This window comes from Podarcis pityusensis (assembly GCF_964106645.2).
Source record: "Podarcis pityusensis genome assembly, chromosome: 1".
Taxonomy (NCBI): domain Eukaryota; kingdom Metazoa; phylum Chordata; class Lepidosauria; order Squamata; family Lacertidae; genus Podarcis; species Podarcis pityusensis.
Genome location: NC_138028.1, coordinates 6,129,267 through 6,143,746, shown reverse-complemented (window position 1 = coordinate 6,143,746; position 14,480 = coordinate 6,129,267). Strand labels below are relative to the sequence as shown.

General features: G+C 48.2%; 1 protein-coding gene across 3 annotated transcripts in view; it reads right to left on the bottom strand.

The window, feature by feature from the left end:
• Positions 1-1,971: 1,971 nt before the first annotated feature.
• Positions 1,972-14,480, bottom strand: part of ARMH4 (armadillo like helical domain containing 4) — a 55,703-nt gene continuing 43,194 nt past the window's right edge. For all 3 annotated transcript variants that reach the window (XM_080971566.1, XM_080971564.1, XM_080971565.1), the window contains 3 exons: positions 9,412-9,443; positions 5,871-6,005; positions 1,972-4,040 (listed from right to left, as the gene is read on the bottom strand). In XM_080971566.1, the coding sequence (XP_080827692.1) occupies positions 3,972-4,040; positions 5,871-6,005; positions 9,412-9,443 (236 nt within the window). In that variant the 3' untranslated portion in view covers positions 1,972-3,971. The remainder of the gene's footprint in view (positions 4,041-5,870; positions 6,006-9,411; positions 9,444-14,480) is intronic.

The following is a 14,480-nucleotide window of genomic DNA, read 5'->3' as shown; positions in this document are numbered from 1 at the left end:
GGAAGTGCCGTAGCTCAGCAGTAGTGCTTCTGATTTGTGTGCACAAGGTCCCAGGTAGGGCTAGGGAAACCCCAAAGAGCCTCTGCCAGTCTGTGTGGGCATTATAGAGCTGGATGGGCCATCCTGGTCATTTCGCACCATAGGGCGCACCGGACCATAGGGTGCACCTAGTTTTTAGGGGGGGAAATAAAGGAAAAAAATTATTCCCCCCCCCCCAGCCCCCAGAACAGGTCCAGGAGCGGCGGCCAGATTGCGTGCAACCTCGCCGCCGCTCCCGGAGCTTGCGGGGATGGGGATGGGGGAAGCCCAAGCTTCCCACGACCCCAGCCCCCAGAACAGGCTGCTATCCGCAAACCTTCGGAGCCAGGCGGATAGCTGCCTGAAGCCTGGAGAGCGAGAGGGGTCGGTGCGCATCGACCCTTCTTGCTCTCCAGGCTTCAGCGAAAGCCTGCATTCGCTCCATAGGACGCACACACATTCCCCTTCATTTTTGGAGGGGGAAAAGTGTGTCCTATACAGCGAAAAATACGGTAGCTTTCTAAGCCATTCCTGTGCCAGCCTGCCGATTCTGTTCTAACCACCTTCAGCTAAATGACCCCGGTTAACAGGTGATGGGAAAGACCTCTCTCCTTCTACCTGAGACCCTGAAGAGCAGCTGCCAGTTGAGGAAGACAAGAGCTCCCCAACCTAGTAGCCTCTCCTCCAGCTGTGCTGACTGGGGCTAATGGGAGTTGTAGTCCCAAACAGTCGGAAGGGAGCACCAGGCTGGGATGGACAATCCTGAGCTGTGTGGGGTAAACAACCTGGTCCTAAGCTTCCTATCAGCAGAGGTTGGTCCATTAGGGCAAACTGGGCAATGCCCCGCTTACCTTGGCCTGCGAAGATGTTGGGGGACTACAATTCCTCAGCTAAGCCGGCTGGGAGCGATGGGAGTTGTAGTCCAACAGCACCCACCAATCCAGTCTGATGCACGGCTGCCACACCCCTGCAAAGCAGCCACTTGGCTTCACCCTGGCCTCGCCATCTGCCGTCTTGGCTGGGAAGCTGCTCTCGGCATATGTAGTCCACCTCCCTTGCACCTTTTTTTAGTGCAGCTTTACGAATTACTCACTATGGACTAGAAGCCTGAAAGCCAGCTCCGATCTACTTCAGTCTTGCTTTTGAAACCGCTTCCCCTCCGCTACGTTATGGTTCCCTGGGGCCTTGTTTGGGCTCACGCTCTTTCAGCTGAGCTGCTCCTCTCCAGAAAGCAACCTAGAACACACGTTCCCCTTTCCCTACCACCCCAAAAGCCGCTTGCTGACTGCTGCTTCTCAGGTGGTCAGGGGCCCTGGGCGACCTTTCACAAGGCTGAAGGCATCAGCCGTTTGCAGGTGTCCTCCTCCAGTCCACTTCGATGGAGCCGTAAAGGAGGACCCATGAAACAACAGGACAGAGATGAGCATAGTCTTGGTAATGTTCCAAGTGATCGCGAACACATGTGGGGTGTATTTACACCAGGCAAAGTGCAGTGGATTTAAGTTCCAGGTGTAGGAAAAGACCTGATACTATTTCTGCAGAAGGGTACCTGTCTCCAGCATCTTAGAGCTGCCCGGTCAGCATAAAAGGAGAGCTTTTAACCACTGAGAAGACATCTTCTCACCCTCTGTGCTGACCGGAGACCAGCAAAGGGAAAGGATGTGAGTTGGCCACTGAGGATGGGCTCCTGGGGGTCAATCTGGAGAAGGACCAAGAAAGAAACGATTCTGCATGCTGCAAAACTAAGCATTTAGGAGCACTGAAAACGTAAGGTGCTCCAGCTTAAGAAAAACAATAACACCACGTGCTTGGAAGTTCTGCTACGTGGAACGGAACTTCACGGAAAACACAACGTAGTGTCTCCAATGGAAGATATTATTGGAGCCGTCCAAAATATTTACGTGCACAGAAAATAGCAGATCTGGCTGAAACGCAACACAACGGAGATCTGCATTGATGGCGGCAATGCATCTCTATTTATTCTTATTCTTGTATCATTATAATATTATTGTATATTCTTAGAAGGTTGCATAATCTCAGAAGAGGTGAGTGGCTGCGACTATCACAAAGGGAACTCGGCGCTTCCGAATTTGACACTACATGACTGCAGGTGACGGGCCGCAGAAGCCTTTGGCCGGCAGTTCCCAAGCCAACGGGCGGCATACCGGTAACGAGTTGGGCTGCCTTGCCAGAAGCATCCGCCGCAGGGGAAAGGGGGGTGTGTGTCCCATGACAGCATTGATCCCAGGACCGTCATCATCAGGGTTGTGACCTCAGGGCCAAGCGAGACGTGGCGTTTGTCATGCATTTTGGCACCACGCTGCTGTCATGGTGAAAGAAAACTCAACAGCTGGCAAGGGGAGGGCCTTGATGCACTGGGAGCATGGGGGGGCCGCAAAGGGACCCCACACACCGTGGTTCCAAAAAGAATCAGCACCCCATGGTCTTGCTATTCACAACGGGAAGAAAATCTCAGCGCTATTTCTCTAGAGAAAGAGGCACTGGAACTCACCGCAAATGCCTCCCTTGTTCTCTTATAATAGCAATGGCGACACATGAGAGGTGCCAGAACTGAGCTCCGGTGAGTTCCAGCTGGGGAAAAAGCCCTGGAAAAATCCCACATAACAATGGGTTGTCTGTGTCTTTAAATAAGCCGCTCCGCAATGTAGGCTGGCATGCTTAGAAGGCGAAACCTCACGATAAGTTGGAAGCACAAGAGGTCAGTAGGAACACAAGCAGCGGAGGGGATGCTTGACCCTTCCCCTTCCTCCTGTTTGTCCACTCAAAATCATCATAACACACACACCCTGCTGTTTTTCCCTTGTCAAGGAAAAAGATGCAGGGGTCTTGTATCTTTTCCTCCACGGGTGAAAAAGCTGCTGGAGGGAGGGAAGGGGGGGGGACCAGCGGAAAGGAAACGGGTTAAGCATTCCCCCTGCCATTCTCTGCTCCCAGCTTGCCAGATTTGGGGAAGGAGCGTAGCTCGGCGGCAGAAAATCTGCTTTGTACGCAGCAAGTCCCAGGTTCAAGACCTGCTGCCAGCCAGTGGAGGCAGGATTGATCAGTCCTTTGTTCAGATCCATGAGGACTAGGACCTTATCGTTATTTTTTAAGGGATCTGTGGACGAGAACCTGCTTTGCCTGCAATAGATCCCAGAACACAAGTTTTGGGATGGGGAAAGCCGCCCATCTGAAACCCTGGAGAGCTGTTTCCCTATCTCCTAACTGCAGCCTCCGAAACTGCTTTGCAGTTTACAAAAGTGGGGGGCCCTCCGTGTGTCTCCCACATAAATGTCTAGTTTGGGCCTTCGGTGTATCTTAATCTACATATCACTGTGCTGTACTCTACCTAGTTCCTACCTGGACAATGGGGGTGGGATCTGCTTTGGGGCGGCACTTCATCAATTAAACAGAGCAGCTAATTTTGGAAACTGCGAACTCCAGCTCAGGTAACGCAACGTATTCAGAAGTTGCTCCCCAGCGAGAGAGAGAGAGAGAGACAGGAGTTATCTGGGTTGAAGCTTGCCCTCTCCAGGGACTCACACCAGAAGGACGGCAGCACAACTGCCAGCAGATGGAATAAAAACACCCAACAAACGTCCTTTGTCTTTTGGGTCCACGCCTTTGCCTGCTGCGCATTCGGAACAGCGTGCCGTGCGTGGAAAATGAACGTGCGCGACCGTACAGAGATACATATATTTTAAAAATAACAATATTTGTGTGTTACACTGGGGCTGCAGCATGCTGTTATCGGTGTGTGTGTTTTCCTCTTATAGGGGCAGGTTGTGTAAAAGCACCGCTGCCCCGTGAGCGAGAGGAAGGTGGCTGGCCTCCGTGGCGGTGCAGCAGAAACGCTTGCGCACCTCCCTCGGCGACAAGAAAGAAGGGAAACAGAGGGGGGAGAAGGAAATAAAAGTCACGGGAGGGCAGGAAACGAGGCACCGCAGCCTGGTTCAAAATTCATCTTCAGAGCTGTCCGCTAGAAGCATCACTCGGTCTTGCATGCTGTTGAATTCTCTCTGCTGTGGTGGGGAGAGAGAGAGAGAGAGAGGCAAGGGAAGACATCAGCGCCAAGGAATGAAACCTTCTTTCCTTTGCTTGTTCCCCTCCCCTCCTCCAAACTCCCTGCCTGGTACATTGGCACATTTAAAAGGGGTGGGTAAGTCAGAAACTGGGCTTAGGATCGGGCAGGACTGTTAGAGTGCCAAAGAAGATGGACTTTGGTCCTTCGGGGAAATTTCTGATGAAACCTGAAGCAGGAGCCCCAGTTTGCCCCGTGACTTGGGTGCCACGCAGCGTGCATGGCCCTGGCACAGAAATCTGTGGGTGCCCGCCCCCTTCATGGGGAATTTTGCGGGTGCTGGGGCACCCAGGGCTCAAGGGAGTTGGCACCTATGGCCTGAAGGTTACACTGGTTACAACCATAAAACATCTCTAGCCATTTTCTGTCATAAGAAGACTTCCCAGTCTATCTTTCCTTGACAGCCTACATTTTCACTTAACTTTGCTGCAACTCCTTGGTTTATATTAGAATAGAATCATAGAATCATAGAGTTGGAAGAGACCACAAGGGCCATCGTGTCCAACCCCCTGCCAAGCAGGAAACACCATCAGAGCACTCCTGACATATGGTTGTCAAGCCTCTGCTTAAAGACCTCCAAAGAAGGAGACTCCACCACACTCCTTGGCAGCAAATTCCACTGTCGAACAGCTCTTACTGTCAGGAAGTTCTTCCTAATGTTTAGGTGGAATCTTCTTTCTTGTAGTTTGGATCCATTGCTCCGTGTCCGCTTCTCTGGAGCAGCAGAAAACAACCTTTCTCCCTCCTCTATGTGACATCCTTTTATATATTTGAACATGGCTATCATATCACCCCTTAACCTCCTCTTCTCCAGGCTAAACATGCCCAGCTCCCTTAGCCGTTCCTCATAAGGCATCATAAGGCATATTCCCCGCCATTCCCACCCCCCTTTCCCCTTTTTAATCTGGTGTTCATAAGTTGATCCCCGCTTGTATATTTAACATTTATTCTGCTCTTTTTGAACTATTTTTTCCAGTAATTCCCACTCACTTACTATTATTTTCTCATCCATATTCCTCATTGCAGCTGTCATATTGGCTCATTCTATAAATTCTATTAGTTAAAGTCTATTAGTCTTCCAAAGCAACTACTCTATTCCCAACTTAAAAATGGAAAGCGTAATGCTGGTGGTCAACAAAAGAGGTTTAAAGACTGTCTCAAGGCAAATCTAAAAAAATGTAGTATAAACACTGACAACTGGGAAACACTGGCCTGCAAACGCTCCAGTTGGAGAACAGCCTTTACCAAAGGTGTCATGGGCTTTGAAGACACTCGAACTCAGGACGCAAGGGAGAAACAAGGGAATGCATGCTTGGCAAACCCTCACCATGATAAACTCCAGCCCGGGAACCTATGTCCTCACTGAGGAAGGACGTGTGGATCCAGAATTGGCCTCCACAGTCACTTACGGACTCGTTGTTAAAACCGTGTTTATGGAAGACAATCTTACTCAGCAACGAGGGATCACCAAAGAAGAAGAAGTAGAAAATTCTATTAGTTTAAAAAGCCACTTATGGTTTGTTGCCCAGGCTTCCTCAAACTCGGCCCTCTAGATGTTTTTGGCCTACAACTCCCATGATCCCTAGCTAGCAGAACCAGTGATCAGGGATGATGGGAATTGTAGTATCAAAACATCTGAAGGGCCGAGTTTGAGGAAGCCTGGTGTTGCCGCTTCCGGTCTGAATGGCAGAGCGGCACTTTCCACGAGCCAAAATTGTCCGGGGCCTCAGAGAATCACAAAGGCCGGAGGGTGGGGCGGTTGGGAGCCTACCTTTCGCTTATGTCTCTTGAAGCCGTTCCTTCGCCGGCGGTTCATAATCTTTATGCTGTAGAGAGCGCCCAAGATGAAAAGGGCCCCCGCAATGCCAACCCCAACGGGCACCAGCATCCCAGACATGTAACCAGCCTGCAGAAGAGGGTAGGGAAAAGAGGCCACTTCAGTGTTATAGGAATTCTAAGGTTATATATATAATAAATGTTCACAAATGTACAATGCAAACACATACATAAGTATACAGTCATACTCGGGTTGAAGTAGCTTCGGGATAAGTATTTTTGGGTAGTGTGCTGTGGCGACCCGGAAGTAACGGAGCACGTTACTTCTAGGTTTCGCCGCTCGTGCATGCGCAGACACACAATATTACATCACGTGCATGCGAGGAAGCGGCGAATCGCTTCTGGATGCAAACAGGGCTCCGGAACGGACCCCGTTCGCATCCAGAGGTACCACTGTATAAACCACGTGTCTGAAATAGTACAAGAGAGCAATCCTGAAGCCATTTTGACTCTCCCTAATTGACCTCAAATATTTCTCTGCAAGGAGCAAGGAAATGGGAAAAGCTTTCCAATTGTCTTTGGACTGTAGGGGCTTACACCTCCCTGTTAATACAGTCTGGCAAGCATCTGTTAAGCCAGGGGTCAGCAAACTTTTTTAGGAGGGGGCCGGTTCACCACACCTCAGACCTTGTGGCAGGCCGGACTGCTTGCGCGGGAGCGCACATGCACCGGAGGGGGCTTCTCTCTCCCCCCCCCTCCCCCAGCCCCTCACCTCACCTCCCTTTCCTACCTCCTCCACTGCTCTGTCTGTGGTTGGGAGCCGGCGGCAGTGGCGGCGCCTCTCCTTTCCGGACCAGCTTTCCCGGGCACCAGGCGTGGGGCCAGCAGACACGCCAAGCTCCAGCTGAAGCCCCACGATGGTGCGCCCATCATGATGCCATGGACAGAGAGGCTGGTGGGCGAGTCTGGGCCGCACGGGCAGCGAGGCTTTGGATTGGCTGGCTGCTGGCCCCAATCCAAGCCCAGCTCCCTTCCTCTGTAGGGCAGGGAGAAGGCAGGAGGAGGGAGGGAGGAGGCGCCACCGCGGTGGGGGGGGGGGAAATGGCGACCCCCCAAAAATTGCAAAAAAATGGCGCAGCCCGAACGATCACAACAATCCAAGCAGCGATTCCAGGACCGTCCGCTGGCCGGATTCAGAGGGAAATTGGGCCTGATCTGGCCCGCAGACCTTAGTTTGCCGACCCGTGTTAAGCTGAGCACACTATCAATATGCGTAAGAGATTCAGGAACTAAGTATTTACCATCTCAAATGAATGGCCAGGCTACCCAGAACAGGCAGTCAGATAATAAGGCATTATCAGGTATCCTGGCAGGCAGGAGAGAAGCAACACACTCAAATTTCTGCTGGGGACCACCTCTTTCTGTGATGTATGTACGATGTTTTGGGGGGGGTGCTTGAGCTACAGGGGAGAGGGGAGGCAATTTCAAAAGTCTATATAAAAGCTTGCGCGCCATTGTTCTGGGTTCCTCTCCTCCCTCCCTGCGTGGGAGGAATGGGGGACCCTGTTGCAACAGTTTAATAAAGATCAGGCTTACTGATCTAGTCCAAAACCCTCTTCTCAGAGTGGCCAAAGAGACAGATGCTCCTGGGAAGGCCTAAAACGGAACGTGAGCTCAATAGCACCCTCCCCTGCTGCTGTTCCCAGCAAGAGGTGCTGCTGCCTCTGAAAGTGTTGAATGGGATCGTGGACGTTCAAGCAAGAATGGGGAACAAAAATGGCAAGTCTAGGAAGGAATGTCAGCACATGGGAATGCTACTCAGACTAGGTAGCTGCTTTGGTGGTGGTGGTGGTGAAACCAGGAGTAGTCAGGAGATGAGTAACACGCCAAGAGGATGGGAATTGAGGGATAACCAAGACTGGAGATCTTAGCACGATGTTGAAACCCTCCCATAAATACCCCACAATCAATCCCAGTTCGAACACAACAGATGGTGTGTTGCCAAAATGAAGTGCAAATCAGCCCTTGGCCTGGGATGGGGAAACTGTGGTCCTCCAGGTGTTGATGGACTCTAAATCCCAGAATTCCCAGCTGATGGCAGTGGCTGATGGGATTTGGGGTCTTAGCAGCAGTAGAAGGACCACAAACGTTCTCCATTTTGGCTAGCATTTTGGCTAGCATGGGTGTCTTTCGGATTACCCCGATCAGTTGTGATCAGCATGGGGAACAGCTGACCTGAGGACCGGCATGGTCAAAACTCTCTGGTTCTCAGGGAGGAGGATCAAATCCAGAGACCCTCAGCAAGCAGCTGCTATGGAAGCATGGTTGTGAGCTGTGTGTGTTGAGAACCAGGAAATAGACCGAAAATGGTCCAATTCGGATGCAACAGGATGGAGGTCAACAAGCTTAGGAGGTCCAGTGACGAGCTGAGCGTTCAGTGCTTCCAATTTTCTGCAAACAGCAGAAGGTTGTCACCGCCATCCTTCAAACCTATGTCAGGATCTGGTCTCCAAGAAAAAAGCACACCAAGAACTCAGGCCAATGTAAGTTTCAATAGCTGATGAAGGTGAATACATTGAAACAGGGCCCTGTCCTGGTTTCTGATCCATAACTGACTTCTGACTTCTGCTCAATGATTGAAACTAAGACCTCCACGTCAAATCTTCCTATGGACTAACATGAACGTATCTCTACTCATAAACTCTTATCTCTGATTCTGAAATGAATTATGATGTTACACATATCTTTATGAGTTTGAGTTTGCAATCTCTATTTGAGTTTGCAATCTCTATTTGAGTTTATAATCCTTGTCAGAAACTTTTGTTTTTATATATATATAATTTTTTTTTATTAATTTTAACATATAAATTATAATACCACAAAACTTCACCACTTATACAAATTTTTTTTGGGGGGGACTTCCATCAGCACCTCTGATGATCCACCGTTTTAACCACTTCTTATGCATTTCTTAAATTCATATTGCCTTTAATTATCCTAACTAACCATCCTCCCCTTCATCCATTTTTGCAATAGTTCCAATAATTCACCTCACAAAACTTCTTGCAAACCTACAAACGTAGTCTGATCATTACAATTACTTTTCAAATAGTCTGTAAATTTACACCAGTCTTCTGTGAATTTCTGGTCCCGGAGATGTCGAATCCTTCCCGTTAGTTTATCTAATTCTGCATAGTCCATTAATTTCATCCTCCATTCTTCTTTCGTCGGTAATTCTTCTTGCTTCCATTTTTGTGCCAATAATATTCTTGCTGCCGCAGAATACATACTTTTGAATGGATTCGTTTTTGACAATTGACTATTGATTTGCAAGTAGGGACTACTCCCACTATTGAAACTTACATTGGCCTGAGTTCTTGGTGTGCTTTCTTCATGATCTGCTCTCCAGCTGCCCATCCAGAAGGACCCCCTGAACCAGAAACCACAAATTTCGCCCTTTGGGAGCCCTGGTTTCCGAAAGCAAAAGACAGCACCTGCCTTCAAACACAAAGCGAGACAAAGGAAGATCTCCCTACCTTATCTTTCAGCTTTTCCATCCAGCTTCTCACTAGAAAAACAATGACATAAATGTTTATGGCAGTCATAAACCTTAGAACAGCACTGTAGCAGCAGCAGCAGGGTGTGAGATCGAAAAGCAGCTTTGTTAAAAGTTACTGCAGTTTGCATAGTGGGGATTACACATATCTAGATTCAAGGAATGCAGGGAGAGGAAGTCAAGGGGTCCCCTGCCCTCACTGCCAAGCCCCCCTGCAGCCACACTCCCTGCACATCATAGGCATGCGCAAGGAGTTCCTTCTTGCATTAATTTATTCCATGAAAGTTTCTTCTCTACAGTCATACCTCAAGTTACGTTTGCTTCAGGTTGCGTTCTTTTAGGTTGCGTCCCATGGCGACCCGGAAGTACCGGAAAGGGTTACTTCCAGGTTTCGCCGCTCAGAAGCGCAAAATGATGTCACACGCATGCGCAGAAGCGCCGAATCGCGAAGACCAGTGCAAAAGGGAGAAAACCATTTTCTCTCCCAAGCAGCAACAGATGTGGGGGGCTTCGAACCACGATTTGTCTCACCTGCCAGCTTAGCAACGTCTTTCCTGGTGGCACTTACAAACCATCTGTGCTACTTTCCAAGCGATCAAAGCGACGGAACGGAGGGAGTTCCTTTCACTAAGCCTACACGGAAGATAAAGCGAGACTCCCCTTAGGAACTCACGCTGTGATCGCATAAATGAAAGGCTGTCTTTTCCGGGGAAGAATCAATGAGCTTCTATCCGGCAAGAGGCTTTGATCAAGGGGCAGGTGTTGATATCAGAGATGATTCACACACACACACACACGGTGCTACTATGAAGTTTATTTGACAGATGTGGGCATGAAAAGCATCTCACCTGAAGTCAGGTGACATTACAGGTAAAGGTAAAGGTAAAGGTAAAGGACCCCTGGACAGTTAAAGGTAAAGGGACCCCTGACCATTAGGTCCAGTCATGGCCAACTCTGGGGTTGCGGCGCTCATCTCGCTTTATTGGCTGAGGGAGCTGGCATACAGCTTCCGGGTCACGTGGCCAGCATGAGTAAGCCACTACTGGCAAACCAGAGCAGCGCACGGAAACGCCGTTTACCTTCCCGCCGGAGCGTTACCTATTTATCTACTTGCACTTTGTGCTTTCGAACTGCTAGGTTGGCAGGAGCAGGGAGCGAGCAACGGGAGCTCACCCCGTCGCGGGGATTTGAACCGCTGACCTTCTGATCGGCAAGTCCTAGGCTCTGTGGTTTAACCCACAGCACCACCCACGTCCCATGTTAAGTCCAGTCAAATGCAACAATGGGGTTGCTGCACTCATCTCGCTTTCTGGGTCATGTGGCCAGCAGGACTAAACCACTTCTGGCGCAACGGGACACCGTGACAGAAACCAGAGTGCACGGAAACGCCGTTCACCTTCCTGCCACAGCGGTAACTATTTATATTCTTGCACTGGCATGCTTTCGAACTGCTAGGTTGGCAGGAGCTGGGACAGAGCAACGGGAACTCACCCCATCACGGGGATTCGAACCACTGACCTCCTGATCAGCAAGCCCAAGAGGCTCAGTCGGCCTTGGCATTATATATACCTTGGCTACTGAAACTTCACACACAAACCCCACTGCTGACACAGTGATGTTTGTCTGTGTTTGACGCTGCTGGAAGCTGCTGGAAGCTGCCCAGAGTGGCTGGGGGCAACCCGATCAGATGGGCAGCATCAAGTCAAGTAGTTGGAAGGGACCCTGAGGATCATCTTTAAAGCCCTAAACGGCCTCAGCCCAGTATCCCTGAAGGAGCATTAAAAGCTTCCCTAAACAGAGATGCCTTCAGATGTCTTCTAAAAGTCTGGTAGTTGTTGTTCTATTTGACATCTGGTGGGAGGACATTCCACAGGGCAGGTGCCACCACTAAGAAGGCCCTCTGCCTGGTTCCCTGTAACTTGGCTTATCGCAGTGAGGGAACCGCCAGAAGGCCCTCAGAGCTGGACCTCAGTGTCCGGGCAGAACGATGGGTGTGGAGACGCTCCTTCATGTCTACTGGGCCTTTGAGGCCATTTAGGGCTTTCAAGGTCAGCACCAAGACTTTGAATTGTGCTCGGAAATGTACTGGGAGCCAGTGTAGGTCTTTCAAGACCGGTGTTATATGGTCTCGGCGGCCGCTCCCAGTCACCAGTCTGGCTGCTGCATTCTGGATTAGTTGTAGTTTCCTGGTCACCTTCAAAGGTAGCCCCACGTAGAGTGCCTTGCAGTAGTAAAAGCGAGAGATAACTAGAGCATGCACCACTCTGGCGAGACAGTCCGCAGGCAGACAGGGTCTCAGCCTGCGTACCAGATGGAGCTGATAAACAGCTGCCCTGGACACAGGGCTAACACAACAGAGTCTCATTCTGACAACGGAGGTTAAACACCCTCCTCTAACTCAGACTCATTTTCTTGCTTTCGGTCTACTTGTCTGCTAAAATGAAAATTGGCAGGGACCTGTCTTGCCAAGTCAAAATAAAAGATCTGGGTACCTAGGGCAGGGAATAGATTTTCTATATTTCTAAGCATGAGAAAGTAAGGAAAACGAAATATGAAGCTATCCTCCCAGCTCCAGAGATTGCACAGGTCAAAATCTAATAATTTGTTGAATTATGTACACGGAATATTAATAGGGGTTTTTTTCAATGAAGGCGAGTGTCTTTAATTATACGTGTAGCTATAGGAACAAGTTTTGTCTTTTTCAACTGGAAGTCCCTCTTCGGCACATAATTTTTCTTGTGTAACTTAATTAATTGCCAATAATGCTTTCTCTTTTTTTGGAAAAAAATCAGATGAAAGAACAGAAGGCAGGTTACAAAATATTTGCAATTCCTATAAACACCTATGAGACCTGGCGGCTTTCATTAGGTGTGACTCAGCTCTCGAGCATCCATTTTCCAACAGGGCAGTCAACTGACAAAATCATTTTTAGTGTATTAGTCACTGCCTTTCTCCAATTAATCAATTTAATTGAAATCAGTTTCCTTATTATTCAATACCCCAAGCAGGTGCCCTTTCTAAGAGAGGAATTGTGAAAAAACTTTAGATTTAATCAACAAAAGCCATCATTCCTTGTTAGACAGAAAGATCCCTTATTAATATTACTTTCTCTTCTCTCTGCTTTTTTACTGTTTGAGCCATTAGCCATAACAACAAGATTTTCACAGTGTGAAATCTTGGCTAGGCACCAGCCAGTCACTGATTTAAAAAAACACCCGAATGCTAAAGTCCTAATTTACAACACGATCATGAACAAAACTGAATTTTGCTAGAGGCAGAACAAAAAAAGCCACATGACAAGCTACCTCGATGTTTACTGTTAGCAAACTTTCTTAAATCTTTTTTTTTTTTAAGGTAGACCAGTATTCACAGTTATTCAGTGCCCCATGTTTTCCCCATAAAAACTTGCTCTTTAGCATTCATTCATTTAGCGCCCAGGTTTTCTGCGGATTGCTGTTTGCTCCAATTGAGCTTTAAAGAGCAGGCTTTCGCAGGGAAATCTCTGGAGGAAAAGAAGAAGAAGTGGGGGTCGATTTCTTACAAATGCAGAACTGGTTTTATGTGGTACCTGGAACAGGGATAAGGCTGTAGGGAGACAATTATTTCTCTCAGATATAACGCCCAAACTTTTTTCAAAGAGGGCCAGATTTGATGAAGTGAACATGCGTGACGGCTGATCAGAGTTGTTGAGCTTTCTTTTGGATTGAAGTTCTTGAGCTTTTTTTACAATTTTACCCCAAAGCTGTTGAACTTTTTTTAGGATTGAAGTTCCTGAGCTTTTGGGGGGGGGGATTTTACCCCAGGGACATATACTGCCACAGGGGCCAAATTAAATCGACCAGAGGGCCGGATTAGGTCCCCAAAACGGACTTTGGACATGCCTGCGGCGTAAGCCCATAACTTACGGCATCAACCGTGGCAACTTGCAATGACGACTTTTTAAAAAGATTAACAGGGTTTAGGGGGAATATTAACCTCCCAGCTTTGGATTAATAGCAAAACGGAGATTTCGATCTAGGTTTGCAATCTCCTTCTGATAGGAGAGAAAGGAGGGGGGCGAAACACCACACTTTTTTTTTTAATTTTAACTTTTTATTACAATTGCTTTCACTTGCTTTCGAGAACTGTAACTGTATTGGTTCATTGTACTTTTAAAAATAAAAATAAAAATATTCTGTATACTTATTTTTTATTATTATTAATGATTTTGTTGATTTACAAAAAGTGTGTGCAATGTCCCTCTCTCATATTTTTTCCCCATGTAACATTTTTACAAATCAGTTTCATTTGTTGAGACATTAGGGAGAAAAGGGGGAAAGAGGTGGAGGGGGGTGAAAGATGAGTGCCCCAGAATCCAACTATTCTGGACAACAACCATACGAGAAATAAGTAAAATAACCAAGCAAGTATTAGAAAGCACCCCAGAATTGGCCTTAATAAACATCTTCCAAGACAATAATGCCCACTTACACCACACCACACATTTTAAATAGCAAAGACAACCGAGTAAAACTGTGGTAGAAAACCTTCCCACGTTTTACATGAAGCCTGGATAGCTCAGTGGGTTAGAGCATAGTCCTGATAACACCAAAGTTGCAGGTTTGATCCCTGTATGGGACAGCTACACATTCCTGCATTCTATGATTTTATTATTATTTTTATTTACTTGTTACATTAACATCCCAATCTTCCCGCTAATAGCTCAAGGCAGTGTTCCTGGTTCCCTCCCTCCGTGTTCTTACTGTCGCAACCGAGAGATGGTGTCTAGCTCAAGGTCATCGTATGAATTTCCCGGCTGAGTGCAGGAGCCGAACCCTTGTCTCCCAGGTCCTAATCGGATGCTGGCCGCACACCATGCAAAACAATTTATCAACGCATTGTGTCAGACTTTTGACAGACACTTCCTGGTTCCCTTAATCGCAGGGAAGCTCCTCTCTCACGAGCGCCGGCTTTTAACATATCCGTCACAGGACCGAGTGAAAGCAATAATTATTCCACCTTTCCCCGTTTAGAGAAACGCCAGGGCTTTGTAAACACAGAGTGGTGTTA